The 14677-nt window shown below is 47.1% G+C and overlaps 1 protein-coding gene and 1 long non-coding RNA gene across 5 annotated transcripts in view; one reads left to right on the forward strand and one right to left on the reverse strand.

The window, feature by feature from the left end:
- ZNF623 (zinc finger protein 623) overlaps nucleotides 1-3655 on the forward strand; it is a 13263-nt gene extending 9608 nt beyond the window's left edge. For 3 of the 4 annotated variants that reach the window (XM_032255343.1, XM_032255350.1, XM_032255355.1), the window contains exon 2: nucleotides 1800-3655. In XM_032255343.1, coding sequence (XP_032111234.1) covers nucleotides 1874-3385 — 1512 coding nt within the window. In that variant the 5' untranslated portion in view covers nucleotides 1800-1873 and the 3' untranslated portion in view covers nucleotides 3386-3655. Of the gene's footprint in view, nucleotides 1-74 lie in introns of all 4 variants that reach the window. The other variant, XM_032255334.1, reaches the window with a different exon arrangement.
- Nucleotides 3656-7621: 3966 nt separating this feature from the next.
- LOC116534750 lies at nucleotides 7622-8181 on the reverse strand. Its single transcript, XR_004261863.1, has 2 exons — nucleotides 8150-8181; nucleotides 7622-8110 (listed from the first exon to the last, which is right to left on the reverse strand). It is a non-coding gene; the product is annotated as an uncharacterized LOC116534750 (long non-coding RNA).
- Between the last annotated feature and the right edge of the window lie 6496 nt (nucleotides 8182-14677).

Below are 14677 nucleotides of genomic sequence, written 5' to 3' on the forward strand. Positions count from 1 at the left end.
GTCACACTGTGTGGCATAGGGCGGTGCGGATGGCAGCGGTCACACTGTGTGGCGTAGGGCGGTGCGGATGGCAGTGGTCACACTGTGTGGCGTAAGGCGGTGCGGATGGCAGCCCTGTAGGTTGGCGGGATCTGGCGCTGGGCATGGTTTTGAACAGATGTGGAGTGTGGACAAAGGGAAAAGGAGTCAAGGGTTATTGCAGCGTTTGTGGCCTGAACAAATGAGATAATGGAGAGAACTGCAGAAGGAGGGGACTCAGAAGTGAGGCTGGATGCATTAGGGTTGAAAACCTTCTGAGAGTGCCTGAATGAAGGTGTCAGGTGAGGAGCTGGTCAGGTGTGGGGACTGGCAGAAGGCCAGGTTGGAGGCAGGCATGTGAGTCTTCAGCATAGATGGCATTGGTGTTCAGTAATGAGTGCGCCCCCTCTGTAATAGACATAGATGAGGGCTGAGCCCCAGACTCGCCAGGACTTTGAGGCGTCACAGCTGTCAGTGAGGCAGTTAGGGAACTGAGAGAAGCTGTCCCAGATTCACATAGGAGAGGGACTTTCGAAGGATTGGGGCTGTGTCAGTGCCGCCGCAGGTTGAGTTGGAAGTGTGGTCACAGCTGACCCCTGATCTGGTGATGTGGTGCATGTTTGGGGTGACAGCCCCACTGCAGTGGACTCAAAGAAGGAGGAAACGGAGAAATGGAGCATGGGGTGAGGGCTCTTTGAATGTGGCTGTGGAGGAGGAGAGTCATGGGGCGGTAATTAGTGGGACATGAGGCCCATGAAATGCATTTTTCGGGTAGCCGGAAACTGGTGAGTTTCTTTATGATGAGGAGAGTGGTGGGCTTGGAGGGTGGGGACTTTAGGATGGAGGAGAGGGGTGGGCGCTCAAGTGCTGTCCCTGCATGTGTGAGAGGGAAAGGGAGTTCACACACAAGTGGAAGTGTTGACCTTAGGTCAAATCAAGGACAGTTTAACCCAGGTAACAAGCCTGGCAGAGGATGGGTGGAGATACAGGCTGGCAGGAGATGTGGCAGGCAGTGGCTGTCCTTGCCTCATTTCTTCTGTTTTCTCGTTGAAGCAAGAAGCAGGGTCACCAGTGGGGAGGGAGGAGGGAGTGATGGGTCTGTAAGAAGACAGGAGAAGTGGGTGGTCCTGTCAGGGAGTGGGAAGGGTAGGAGTTACTGGCAGCTCTCAGGCCCCATTAGGCAAGCAGCTCTGAATTTAAAGAACTCAGTCAGCAAGAGTGCAGGCATGAATCAGACCAAAGCTTGGGTTTTCCCATCCAAGTATGATGGAGGCAGGAAAGGGCAGGGGGCCTGGATTCTTTGCAGGAGGGTGATTCTCATGTAACTTGCAGTGAACACTGTGCCAGACTTTGGAGTCTAAGCTAGTTACAGAGGGGAGAAGAGGACATGAAGGAGGGAATGAGGGACAGTGAAGAGGTGACAGTGTTGATACATTTATACATTTGTTTAAAATATCTGTCATGGTTTTTTAATGGAGTCCAAGCATATCCCCACCCCTCTGCAACTCATCCAGGGTTCACTAAGGGTCAGAGGGGTGTTGTGCACCACAGGCCAATCTGTCCTGGTGTCAGATGTTAAAACAGGAGCCACAAAGAAGCCATCTTGCGTGGGACAGGCTTGGGTGTGAGACCAGAGCTGTGGGTAGCAGCACGTTGGGTCAGGAGTGAGGGGCAGAGGAAACACTTTCCACCTCTTGGAGATGAATTTCATCCTGCCCTCATTGAGGAGATCCCCGTCCATGAAGTGAGGGGAGAGATGATTCTGTTGTCTTTTGTTTCAGATTCTAATGTAGGAACTGGTGAGAAGAAGGTGACTGAAGCCTGGATTTCTGAGGATGAAAACTCACATAGGACAATGTCAGACAAAGTCACAGCGATGGAGCTCCCCTCCCCTGAGTCTGGGGAAGTCTGTGAGCCCAGATTAGAGGAGCTCTTGGGAAATCCAGAAGGTCAGAGCCTGGGGAGTTTCCCATCTCAGGACAGGGGCTGCAAGCAGGTGACCGTGACCCGTTGGAAGATCCAAACACGGGAGACAGCTCAAGTGTGCACCAAGTCAAGCAGACGCCCTGTTCTGAACTCAGACCTTCTTATACTTCAAAGAGAGCTCATAGAGGGGGAAGCCAATCCTTGCGATATCTGTGGCAAAACCTTCACATTTAATTCGGACCTAGTTAGGCATCAGATTTTGCATGCTGGGAAGAAACCTTACACGTGCGATCAGTGTGGGAAAGGCTTTGGCCAGAGCTCACACCTCATGGAGCATCAGAGAATTCACACTGGAGAGAGGCTCTATGTCTGTAATGTCTGTGGGAAAGACTTCATTCGCTATGCAGGTCTCATTGAGCATCAGCGCGTTCATTCGGGAGAAAAGCCTTTCAAATGTGTGCAATGTGGGAAGGCGTTTTGTCACAGTTCAGACCTGATTAGGCACCAGAGAGTTCACACCAGAGAGAGACCTTTTGAATGCAAAGAGTGTGGGAAAGGCTTCAGTCAAAGCTCCTTACTTATTCGTCATCAGAGGATTCATACAGGAGAAAGGCCCTATGAGTGCAATGAATGTGGGAAATCCTTCATAAGGAGCTCGAGCCTCATTCGCCATTATCAGATCCACACAGAAGTGAAACAGTATGAATGCAAAGAATGTGGGAAGGCGTTCCGTCATCGCTCAGACCTGATTGAGCACCAGAGAATTCACACCGGAGAGAGACCCTTTGAATGCAGCGAGTGTGGGAAGGCTTTTATTCGGAGTTCAAAGCTCATTCAGCATCAGCGGATCCATACTGGGGAGAGGCCTTACGTATGCAATCAGTGTGGGAAGCGCTTCAGCCAGACATCAAACTTCACCCAGCATCAGAGAATTCACACTGGAGAGAAACTCTATGAATGTAACGAGTGTGGGAAAGCTTTCTTTCTGAGTTCATACCTTATTCGACACCAGAAAATCCACACCGGGGAGAGGGTGTATGAATGTAAGGAATGTGGGAAGGCGTTTCTCCAGAAAGCCCATCTCACTGAGCACCAGAAGATCCACTCTGGGGACAGGCCCTTCGAATGTAAAGACTGCGGGAAAGCCTTCATCCAGAGCTCCAAGCTGCTTCTGCACCAGATTATTCACACTGGAGAAAAGCCCTATGTGTGTAGTTATTGTGGGAAAGGCTTCATTCAGAGGTCAAACTTCCTTCAACACCAGAAAATTCATACTGAAGAGAAGCTCTATGAGTGTAGTCAGTACGGGAGAGATTTTAACTCAGCCACAAACTTTAAAAATAATCAGAGTGTTCACCAAGAGGGACTTTCTTTGAGTAAGGCCTCCGTGCATTTGGGTGAGAGGTCTGCAGAGCAGGGGGAACACACAGATAACTTATAAATAATAACTCTTCTGCCCAATGAGTGATGTTTGGAAATGGGTGGACTTAGGATTCATGTGGCATCTACGATTTGGACATGTCAGAATTTTGTGAGTCATGGATGGGACTGTTTTTGGAGTGGGTGCCACCTGCCACTGTGTGGCACTACCGGGCTTAGCCCTCCTCCTTAGCTGTGAGCGCTGTCCTCGGGAGAGTCACGGGGCTTGACCCCTGACTCTGAGCTGGAACATCAGGGGCAGGGAGGAGACGGGTCTCAAGCAAAGGTTTTTTAAAAAATGTTATCCACAATTACAGTCCATCCTTGAGTTAAATCCCTTTTAGAGCAGGACTGTGTATCTAATGTTATTACTTAGGAGAATGTTACCTAGCACATTTTGATCTATTAAATCAAGTTGAAGAAAGATAACCCCCAAGCCATTTCCCTGTTGTCCTTAGGAGGAACTCCAGGCCTCCCATCGTGTACCCTACCGTGTGCCCCAAGGCCTCCGGTTTCCTCAAGCCTCGTCTCCCTCTGCCTAATCCCCTGCCTCATAGTAGATGCTGCGGCAGCACCGACTGCTTCATCTTTCCCATGCTGCACGCAGCTTCCTGCCTCTCTCACCCTGGTTCTTATTGAAGGGTCTCCTCCTCTCAGCCAATTAACTCCGAATCATGGTTCAGGACGTGCCTCAGACATCATGTCAGGGACTGTTTGCCTCCGTCTTAGCTGGCAGTGCTGTCCATGCTCCTGTGGCTCAGTAATTACTGCTATTACTGTATTTACTTGCATATGCCAGAATGACTTGTAGACTCTTCCATTATACTGTCAGTTCCTGAGGACAGTGATTATATCTGATTGATTTCCACGTGTCCACTGTCTAGCACGAGGCAATAAAAAATGCACCCCCAAATCTATGTGTAATTGGCATCTCTTGCTTTGTTTTCAGCTGTTGGCTGTTTTTTTGTTTGTTCATTTTGTATCAGTATAATCTACGATTCTGTCCAGTATCTTCTCAGCCCTGCTACTGTCTGCTGCTCCTATTTAACTTAGTAGTTGCAGGCAATTGCCAGTGCACATCCACGCCCACCTTTGTGCTGCCTTACAGCTCACGCAGAACTGTCCGCTTGATCTGGAAGGCATTGACACCTGACTCAGCTGGAACAGTGGGGACAGGAAGCGGCAGGTCTCAAGAGAAAAGAGAAGGTCTTCACTCGTCCGTATCTGTCTCACTCGAAGGGGACAGTCTCAGTGCATTATGTAACTCTTCTGTTTTAGCAGTTCTAAGGTTGAACTGAGCTGTCGTTTTCCATGCTGTGTGGTTCATTTTGTCATTTACTTGAAAATATATTGATATCTATAAGGAATATTCCTAAACGTTGGGAGAACAGATGAGCAACACACCACCCGCAGTCACCCACAGTGTAGTGGGGAAGACAGAGATCACAGTACAGTGAGTCAAGTGTGTGTTCTCAGTTGTGAAGGAGCGCAGACGAGGGGGTGACTGCTGTGGCACGGAGCTGGGAAGGCTTTACAGAAGAGGTGACATTTCAGCTGAGCCAGAGAGATCAGCAGAGATTAGCTAAAGAAGCAAATATGATCCAGGAGAGGAGAGAAAATAGGATCCTGAAGAAATGTGGAGTCGTGACAGCCGTTTGGCTAGGGCTGTGCAAAGGCAGGCGTATTGAATGCACAGCGGACCACCACCTGGCAAAACTCTTAGTCTTTGCCTCTGAATTTCATCTGAACATGAACCCCAAATGTCCAGTTTTGTAATGATATTTTTTTTCCTCAAGAGGCCATAGTTTGAATTCTTAACAAATACTACCAACCCTAAAACGCTTGAGAGGACAAGTAATTCAAAAAAGACATCTACATTTTCTGGAAAATCAGCATTACTAGAGATGTTTCAAATGCTATAGATTTCACCACACCATTTTAATCAACTTTACTGAGATTAAATTTTCATATAATAAAACACCTATTTTAAGTGTACAGGGTTTTGAAAAATCCATATACCTGTTTAACCATCACCGCCAGAACCAAGAACAACATTTCTATCACCCAAAAAAGTTCCCTTTCGCCCTATCCTAGTTAGGCCGACTCCAGCTGCAGGTGACCACTTTGTATCCATGTAGATGAGTTTTGATTGGTTTAGAACCTCATACAAGTGGATTTATTATGTGTTCTTTGGTGTCTGATGTCTTTCACTTTGGCATGCTTTTAGACTCAACCAGCTGCTTCGTGTTTCAGTAGTTCTCACTGGATAGTGTTCCATTGTATAGATGAGCCGCCATTTGTTTATACTTTGATGTGTCGTTGGGTTTCCAGTCTCAGCTCTTCAAACTATGAACATTTGTGTAAAAGTATGTATTTGCACGTGTATTTTTACTTCTCTTGGGTAAGTACCTAGGACTTTAATTGCTGAGTTTATAAGTGTTAGTCCATTCAGGCTGCTATAACAAAATACCATCAACAGGGAGGCTTATAAACAGAAATTTATGTCCTACAGTTCTGGAGGCTGGGAAGTCCAAGACAAGGGTGTCGGCCTTGGGTGTCTAGTGCGGGCCTGCTTCCTTTGTAAGTAGATGTCTTTTCACTGTAACTGCACATGGTGGAAATGGACTAGCAAACTTACCCCAATTGTGAGGGCTCTCCCCTTGTGATTCTGTTACCTCCCCAAGACCCCACGTCATGTCACCTTGCGGGTTAGGAATTTGACATGAATTGTGCAAGGACATAAGCATTCAGTCCATTGAAATAAGTGTTGTTAACTTACTAAGAAACTGTCATCTGGGCACGGTGGCTCACGCCTATAATCCCAGCACTTTGGGAGGCCACGGTGGGTGGATCACCTGAGGTCAGGAGTTCAAAACCAGCCTGGCCAACATGGCCGAAACCCCATCTCTACTAAAAATACAAAAACTAGCCAGGTGTGCTGCAGCAAGCCTATAATCTCAGCTACTTGGGAGGCTGAGGCGGGAGAATTGCTTGAACCCGGGAACAGTGGTTGCGGTGAGCTGAGATGGCGCCACTGCACCCTGGCCTGGATGACAGAGCAAGGCTCCATCTTAAAAAAAATAATAATTATTGCACAGCCCTCCATAGTGGTTGAATCGTTTTACATTCCTACTACAGTAGGGGAAGATTCCAGTTGCTCCTTATCTTTGCTAACACTTGGTATTTCAGTCTCTTAAAATTCGATCCACTCTAGTCTTAACGATTTTAATTTGTATTTGTGCACTAAATAATGTATGCCTATGATTTCATCTGCTTATGGCTGTTCTGTGTCATCTTTTGTGATGTGTCTGTTCATATCTTTTGCCTGTTTTTAAGTTGGGTTGCTCATTGTTGACTAAAGTTCTTTCCACATTCTAGATGAAAAACATATTTTACATGCATAATACATATAATTCTTTGTTTCTGTTTGTGACAAATACATTTTCCTTTCATGTTTGGTTTGCCTGTTCATTTTCTTAATGGTGACTTTCAAATATTTTTTATTAAGTCTAATTTATCAAAGATGTGGGTGCAGTGGCTCATGCCTGTAATCCCAGCACTTTGAGAGGCCAAGGTGGGCAGATCACCTGAGGCCAGAAGTTCAAGACTAGCCTGGCCAACATGGTTAAACCCTGTCTCTACTAAAAATACAAAAATTATCTGGGGCCGGGCGCGGTGGCTCAAGCCTGTAATCCCAGCACTTTGGGAGGCCGAGGCGGGTGGATCACGAGGTCAAGAGATCGAGACCATCCTGGTCAACATGGTGAAACCCCGTCTCTACTAAAAATACAAAAAATTAGCTGGGCATGGTGGCGCGTGCCTGTAATCCCAGCTACTCAGGAGGCTGAGACAGGAGAATTGCCTGAACCCAGGAGGCGGAGGTTGCGGTGAGCCGAGATCGCGCCATTGCACTCCAGCCTGGGTAACAAGAGCGAAACTCCGTCTCAAAAAAAAAAAAAAAAATTATCTGGGTGCATTGTCGTGCCCTTGTAGTCCCAGCTACTTGAGAAGCTGAGGCAGGAGAACCACTTGAACCCAGGAGGCAGAGGTTGCCGTGAGGGAGATATAATAATAATCATGATGATTTATGAGATTTTATAATTTGAGTTTAAGAAATTTGCCTACTCAAAGTACACGATTTTTTTCCTATGTTTTTTATTTTATGGAACTTTTATAGTTTTACCTTTTACATTTTAGTCTGTGATCCTTTTGAGTTCATTTTTTTTGTACCATATGCAATAAGGATCAAGATTTTTTATCTGTTGGATAGTTGCTTGTTTCAGTTCTATTTGTTGAAAGACTCCACTTTTCCAACTTAAGTGACATGGACGTGGTCTGTTCTGGACACCATCCTCATCTTGTGTGTATAGCTTTACACCAATATGACACTATTGATTATTGTAGTTTTATTTGAGGCAGAGTCTCATTCTGTTGCCCAGGCTGGAGTGTAGTGGCACAATCATAGCTCAATGTAACCTCGAACATCTGGGCTCGAGTGAGCCTCTTGCCATAGCCTCCCAAGTAGCCGGGACTGTAGGCATGCACCACCAGATCTTGCTAATTTTTACATTTTTTTTGTAGAGATAGGGTCTCACTATGTGGAATAGTGTGGTGTTGAACTCCTGCCTCAGCCTCCCAAAGGGATTACAAGTGTGAGCCACCACTCCTGGCCATCAGTGGTTTTACAATAAGTATCATACTCGGGTATTGGAAGAGCTTCAGTTTTGTTGTTTTCCTTTTTTTTTTTCTAGATCCTTTGCATTTTCATATAAAATTTAGAGTCAACTTTTACCAACTTCTGGCTGGACTCATGGCTCACACCTATGTAATCCTAGCACTTTGAGGCTGACGCAGGCGGATCACTTGAGGTCAGGAGTTCGAAACCAGCCTGGCCAACATGGTGAAATCCTATCTCTACTAAAAATACAAAAAAATCAACCGGGCGTGTTGGTGGGCACCTGTAGAATCCCAGCTACTCAGGAGGCTGAGGTAGGAGAATGGCTTGAACCCAGGAGGGGGAGGTTTCAGTGAGGGGAGATCACACCATTGCACTCCAGCTTGGGCAACCAAGAGCAAAACTCTGTCTTAACAATGACAGAAAACAACTTTTATTAATTTCTACAAAAAGAAAGCCTCCTGGGATTTATACATCAATTTAGGGAGAAATTACATTTTAACAATTCTGAGCTTTCCAATTGTTGAACATGGTATACTGCCCCATTTATTTAGATCTCTTAATCTCTCTCAATTTACAGGTCTCACACATTTTGTTAAATTCATGTATTTAATATTTCTGCATGCTCTTGCAAGTGGTAAGGTTTTTAAAAAGCTATTTTCTAGTTATTGCTAGTTTGTAGAAATGCATTTGACTTTTGTACATTGACCTTGTATCAAGCAACCTAGATCAGTTAACTTATTAGTTCCAATAGCTTTTTTCTAGATTCTTTAGCATTTTCGATGTAGATAATCATCTGTGAATAAAGAATTTTACTTTTCCAATTCATATGGACTTTGTTCCTTTTCCTCATTGTACTGAGTAGGACATCTTGTTCCGTTTTCCTTAGAATTGGTAAGAGTACATCCTTGTTTTGATAGGATACTGTAACTCCCAAAGATTTGTGAATTACTCTATCATCATCTGTTTTCTGAAGTTGTTTATGTAATGATATTATTATTTCTTCCTTAAATGTTTGGGAGATTTCACTCTGGAGAAACCTGGTACTTCTTTGTGGGAAGATTTTTTTTTAATTAAAAATTCAATTTTTTTCTTTTGTCCATTCTTTTTTTTTTTTTTTTTGAGACCTAGTCTCACTCTGTCGCCCAGGCTGGAGTGCAGTGGTGTGTCACTCTGCTCACTGCAATGTCTGTCTCCCAGGTTTAAGCTATTCTCCCACCTCAGCCTCCCTAGTAGCTGGGACTACAGACGCACACCACCACATCTGGCTAATATTTGTATTTTTAGTAGAAACGGGGTTTCGCCATGTTGCACAGACTGGTCTTGAACTTCTGGCCTCCTGATTTGCCCGGCTTGGCCTCCCAAAGTACTGGGATTACAGGAGTGAGCCACTGCACCCAGCCATAAATACAGTTTTTTAAAACAACTGTACTATACCATACCATTTCAGGTTTTTCTATTTCTTGTGCCAAGTTTGGTAACTTTTCTCTCTCAAATTATTCATTTTGTGTAAAACAGTGAATTAATGGCATAAAGTTCAGAACATTCCATTACATTTTATTTTACATTCTTTTTGTTATTTTTGTTTGTTGTTTGTTTTTGAGACAGTTTCACATTTGCTGCCCATGCTGGAGTGCAATGGTGCAATCTCAGCTCACCACAACCTCTGCCTCCCAGGTTCAAGCAATTCTCCTGCCTCAGCCTCCTGAGTAGCTGGGATTACAGGTGTGTGTCACCACGCCCAGCTAGTTTTGTACTTCTGGTAGAGATGGGGTTTCACCATGTTGGTCAGGCTGGTCTCGAACTCCCGACGTCAGGTGATATGCCCGCCTCAGCCTCCCAAGTGCTGGGATTACAGGCGTGAGCCATTGCGCCCGGCCTTTACATTCTATTTTAATTATATTTAAAAGGATGTCCTCTTTTTTTCCCCTGATGTTAGTAATTTGTTTCTTCTCTGTTTTCCTATCAGTGTAGCTGGACATTTGCCAATTGTCCAGTCCATTATCGGTTGCTTGTAAAAGAATACATGAACTGAGTAATTTATAAAGAAAGGAATTTATTTCTAACGATTATTGAAGCTAAGTCCACAGTCAAGGGGCTCTGTCTGGTGAGGGCTCTCTTGCTAGTGGGAACTCTGCCGAGTCCAGAGGCGGTACAGGGCACCATGTGGTGAGGGCTGAGTATACTATCTCAGGTCTGTCTCTTCCTATCAAGCCCACTTCCATGATAACCCATAAAATCATTAATCCATGAGCAGATTTTTTCTCTTTTTGAGACGGAGTCTCACTGTCACCTGTGCTGGAGTGCAGTGGTGCAATCTCAGCTCACTGCAACCTCTGCCTCCCGGGTTCAATTGATTCTCCTGCCTCAGCCTCCCAAGTAGCTGGGATTACAGCCACCCACCACTATGCCCAGCTAATTTTTTGTATTTTCAGTAGAGACGGGGTTTCACTATGTTGGCCAGGCTGGTCTCGAACTCATCACCTTGTGATTCACCCACCTCGGCCTCCCAAAGTTCTGGGATTATGGGCATGAGCCACTGTGCCCAGCCAGAGTAGGTTAATTCATTTATAAGAGCTCCACCCTCATGATCCAGTCACCTCTTAAAGGCCCCACCTCTCAGTACTGCCATATTGGGGATGAAATTCCTACATGAATTTTGGAGGAGCAGATACTCAACATAGTATTCTGTCCAAAACCCATATCCTTCTCACAGACACATCTGTTCCAATCCCATAGTCCCCAGTGTCTTTGTTTGTTTGAGACAGAGTCCAGCTTTGCTGCCCAGGTTGGAGTGCAGTGGCGCCATCTTGGCTCACTGCAAACTCTGCCTCCCGGGTTCAAACGATTCCCCTGCCTCAGCCTCCTGAGTAGCTAGGAGTACAGGTGCCCGCCACCACACCAGGCAAATTTTTTTATTTTTAGTAGAGACAGGGCTTCAACATGTTGGCCAGGCTGGTCTCAAACTCCTGACCTCATGATCCATCTGCCTTGACCTCCCAAAGTGCTGGGATTACAGGAGTCCCCAGATTTTAACTCATTCCAGCATGGAATCAAAAGTCCAAAGTCCAGAATCTCATCTGTGAGCCTGTGAAATCAAAACAAGTTATCTACTTCCAAGATACGATGACGGTGTACAGGCAAAAGACAGACGTTCCCACTTCATCAGGGAGGGGTAAGCAATAAGAAAGGGTGGCAGGGCCGGGCGCGGTGGCTCACGCCTGTCATCCCAGCACTGTGGGGGGGCGGGGCAGGCAGATCACCTGAGGTCAGCAGTTTGAGATCACCCTGGCCCACATGGTGAAACCCTGTCTTCACTAAAAATACAAACATCAGCTGGGCGTGGTGGTGAGTGCCTGTAATCCCAGTTACTCGGGAGGCTGAGGCAGGAGAACCGCTTGATCCTGGGAGGTGAAGGCTGCAGTGAGCCGAGATCACGCCATTGCACTCCAGCCTGGGTGACAAGAGCAAAACTCCATTCCAGGGGAAAAAAAATGGCCACCTCTGGAGCCCACACAGGCAGCAGTTCCTGCCCGTCCTCCCGGTCAGCAGGAAGGAGGTTGCTTCCTGGGCAGCACTCCCAAACCGTGCAAGAAGTAGGCAGTGACTTTCTTCTTGCAGCCAGTCCTGGTGGCTCTTGCAGCTCACGAGAGAGTTGGCATGCAAATCCGTGGACGTCACCCCGGAGCCCAGGGTGCCAGCTCCTCTGAAACAGGGCCCCTCGGTGCTGCTGCTGCTGTGGCCGTCCCTGCTCCAGCTACAAACAGAAGCTCAGTTGCTGCCTGCTGGCTGTCTGAGATCTGCCCCTTCGGTTCTGGTTGCTCCCCACATGGCCTGGGAAGGAACCCATGCTTGCTGGCAGCCCCTCCCACCCAATATGGGCACAGGCCGGCCAACTGCAGCAGACAGCTTGCTCCATGCTGCCAAGCCCAGCCTCAAACAAGTCCTAAAACTGCCTCACTCCTTCTTTCCCAGCCCCAGTGGGAGGAGGGGATGATTCTCACTTCCAGTCTTTGCCCATCGCTTCATTATCTGGGGTTCACCTCTCCCGAGGATGCCTGTTGGTGGAAGCACGTTTTCCTTCCACGGGTAACTCCGCCGCCCTAACAGCATGGGGGCTTCTTCCATGGCCTCCACAGTTATGAAATGCTGCAGCACCGACGGTGTGTTACCCTGGGTGCCATCAACAGCACTTCAGAAGAGGTGACTTAACAACAGAAACTAATTATTCTCACAGTTCTGGAAGCCAGAAGAGACCAAAGTGTCACGGGCTGGGTTTCTCCAGAGGCTCGTCTCCTTGGCTCCCGATGGCTGCCTTCTTGCTGTGTCTCAGCATGGCCCTCCCTCCCTCCCTCTGTGCACACACACCCCATGCTGTGTCCCCGAGTGGCTCTCCCTCCCTCTGTGCACACCCCATGCTGTGTCACCGCGTGGTCCTCCCTCTCTCCGTGTGCATGCATATCCCATGTCTCTCTGTGCATCTGAATTTCCTCCTCTTCGAATAACCCTCGTCAGATCATATTAGGGCCACACAAAGTCCCTGTTTTAACTTTAATACCTCTTTGGAGGCTCTATCTCCAAATCCAATCACACTCTGAGATACTGCGGGTTAGGTTCAGCATTTAAATTTCAAGGAAGCAGTTCAACTCATAACAGGTAGATTTCCCAAAGCCCGCATTGTTCAATTTTAATCAAACAGGAATTATTATATATTTCCCCTGTAAAATAAGAGACAAGAGCTGGGCATGCTGGCTCATGCCTGTAATCTCAGCACTTTGGGAGGCTGAGGTAGGCAGATGCCCAGGAGTTCAGGACTAGCCTGGCCAACATGGCTAAACCTTGTATCTACAAAAAATACAAAAATTAGCCGGACATGGTAGCATGCACCTGTAGTCTCAGCTGCTCAGGTGGCTGAGGTGGGAGGGCTGGTTGAGCCCAGGAGGATGAGGTTGCAGTGAGCCAAGATCGCACCACTGCCCTCCAGCCTTAATAATGATGGAGGGAGACCCTAGCTTAAAAAATAAAAAAAAAAGAGAGACAAGGTTATCTTCCAAGGGGGAAGAAAGATGGTGGAATAAGGTGTTTAAGAAGTGTTGAGCCGGGCGCGGTGGCTCACGCCTGTAATCCCAGCACTTTGGGAGGCCGAGGCGGGTGGATCACGAGGTCAAGAGATCGAGACCATCCTGGTCAACATGGTGAAACCCCGTCTCTACTAAAAATACAAAAAATTAGCTGGGCATGGTGGCGCGTGCTTGTGATCTCAGCTACTCAGGAGGCTGAGGCAGAAGAATTGCCTGAACCCAGGAGGGGGAGGTTGCGGTGAGCCGAGATCGCGCCATGGCACTCCAGCCTGGGTAACATGAGTGAAACTCCGTCTCAAAAGAAAAAAAAAAAAAAAAAAAAAAAAGAAGTGTTGAAAGATCTACTTAGAGAATCGGAAATAAGACTAATTGTGAGGGAGCACAGAGTGAGCACTAAACAAACCAAGGGTCCAACTGAGGGTGCCAATTCTCCACGTACTGTCTTTCGGCTTCAAATACAGACTTCATTGCCTGCTTGGTGAAAATGGAGCTGGGCCCTAAATGGTTTCTCCTTTAAAGCCGGTATGATGTTACGCTTTGTAAGTAGAGGGTGCTGGAGGGACCCCGCAGGAGGAAAGCACTTCTCCTGTTCTGCACTTTCTTCTGTTTTCTTGTTCCTGCCACATGGCTGCCAGCACACCCCGTGTTGCTCATCCCCAACCAACTTCACTTGCAATGCCATGGGTAGATCCCAGTGAGTCTTGCAGGTGCTTCACTGGGCAGCATCCAGCCTCAGCCTGCCCCAGACAGGTGTTTCCTGCTTGCCAGTCCTGGCCAGGGCTCCCTACCTGCCACCTTCAACCCCCCTGCACCTGGAGGAGTGATTGCCCATTGACTGTGGACCAGGTCTGGCTAGGGGAAAACCAGAGAACCTTCCTGTCATCCCACTGCACGGCACAGCATCTCAGCAACCACACCTTTTCCAAGATTTGAGCCTCAGTCTTGGGGAGGAGGCCACTCTTTCACATTTGCTCCTTCCTTGGGAACTTTCTCTCAGCCCCAGAGTATTCTTTTGCATTCTCTTTAACACTATACATATAATTCCATTATAGTAAATAATCCTTCGTATTAAACTTCCCTTGTTCAAATGACTGTGCAGGTTCTGTCTGCTGATTGACCGGAGCCTGATGCAGAAAGGTAAAGTAACGTGACACCTGTCTCACAGCTGGCCCACACAATCAGGCAGCTGAGACTGCACACGGACAGCTTCCTCTCAAATGTAAATCCAATTATGCCGAGTCTACTTCAAACTTCCAGCTGAGCGCGGTGGCTCATGCCTGTAATCCTAGTACTTTGGGAAGCTGAGGTAGGTGGATTGCCTGAGGTCAGGAGTTCGAAACCACCCTGGCCAACATGATGAAAACCCGTCTCTACTAAAAATATTTTTTAAAAATCCAGGGCTGGTGGCAGATGCCTGTAATCCCAGCGACTTGGGAGGCTGAGGCAGGAGAATTCACTTGAACCTGGGAGGCAGAGGTTGCAGTGAGCCAAGATCGCACCACTGCACTCCAGCCTGGGCGACAGAGAGAGAATCAGTCTCAAAAAAAAAAAAAAAAAA

This window comes from Sapajus apella, unplaced genomic scaffold (assembly GCF_009761245.1).
Source record: "Sapajus apella isolate SASKATOON/1434 unplaced genomic scaffold, GSC_monkey_1.0 scaffold3, whole genome shotgun sequence".
Lineage (NCBI taxonomy): Eukaryota > Metazoa > Chordata > Mammalia > Primates > Cebidae > Sapajus > Sapajus apella.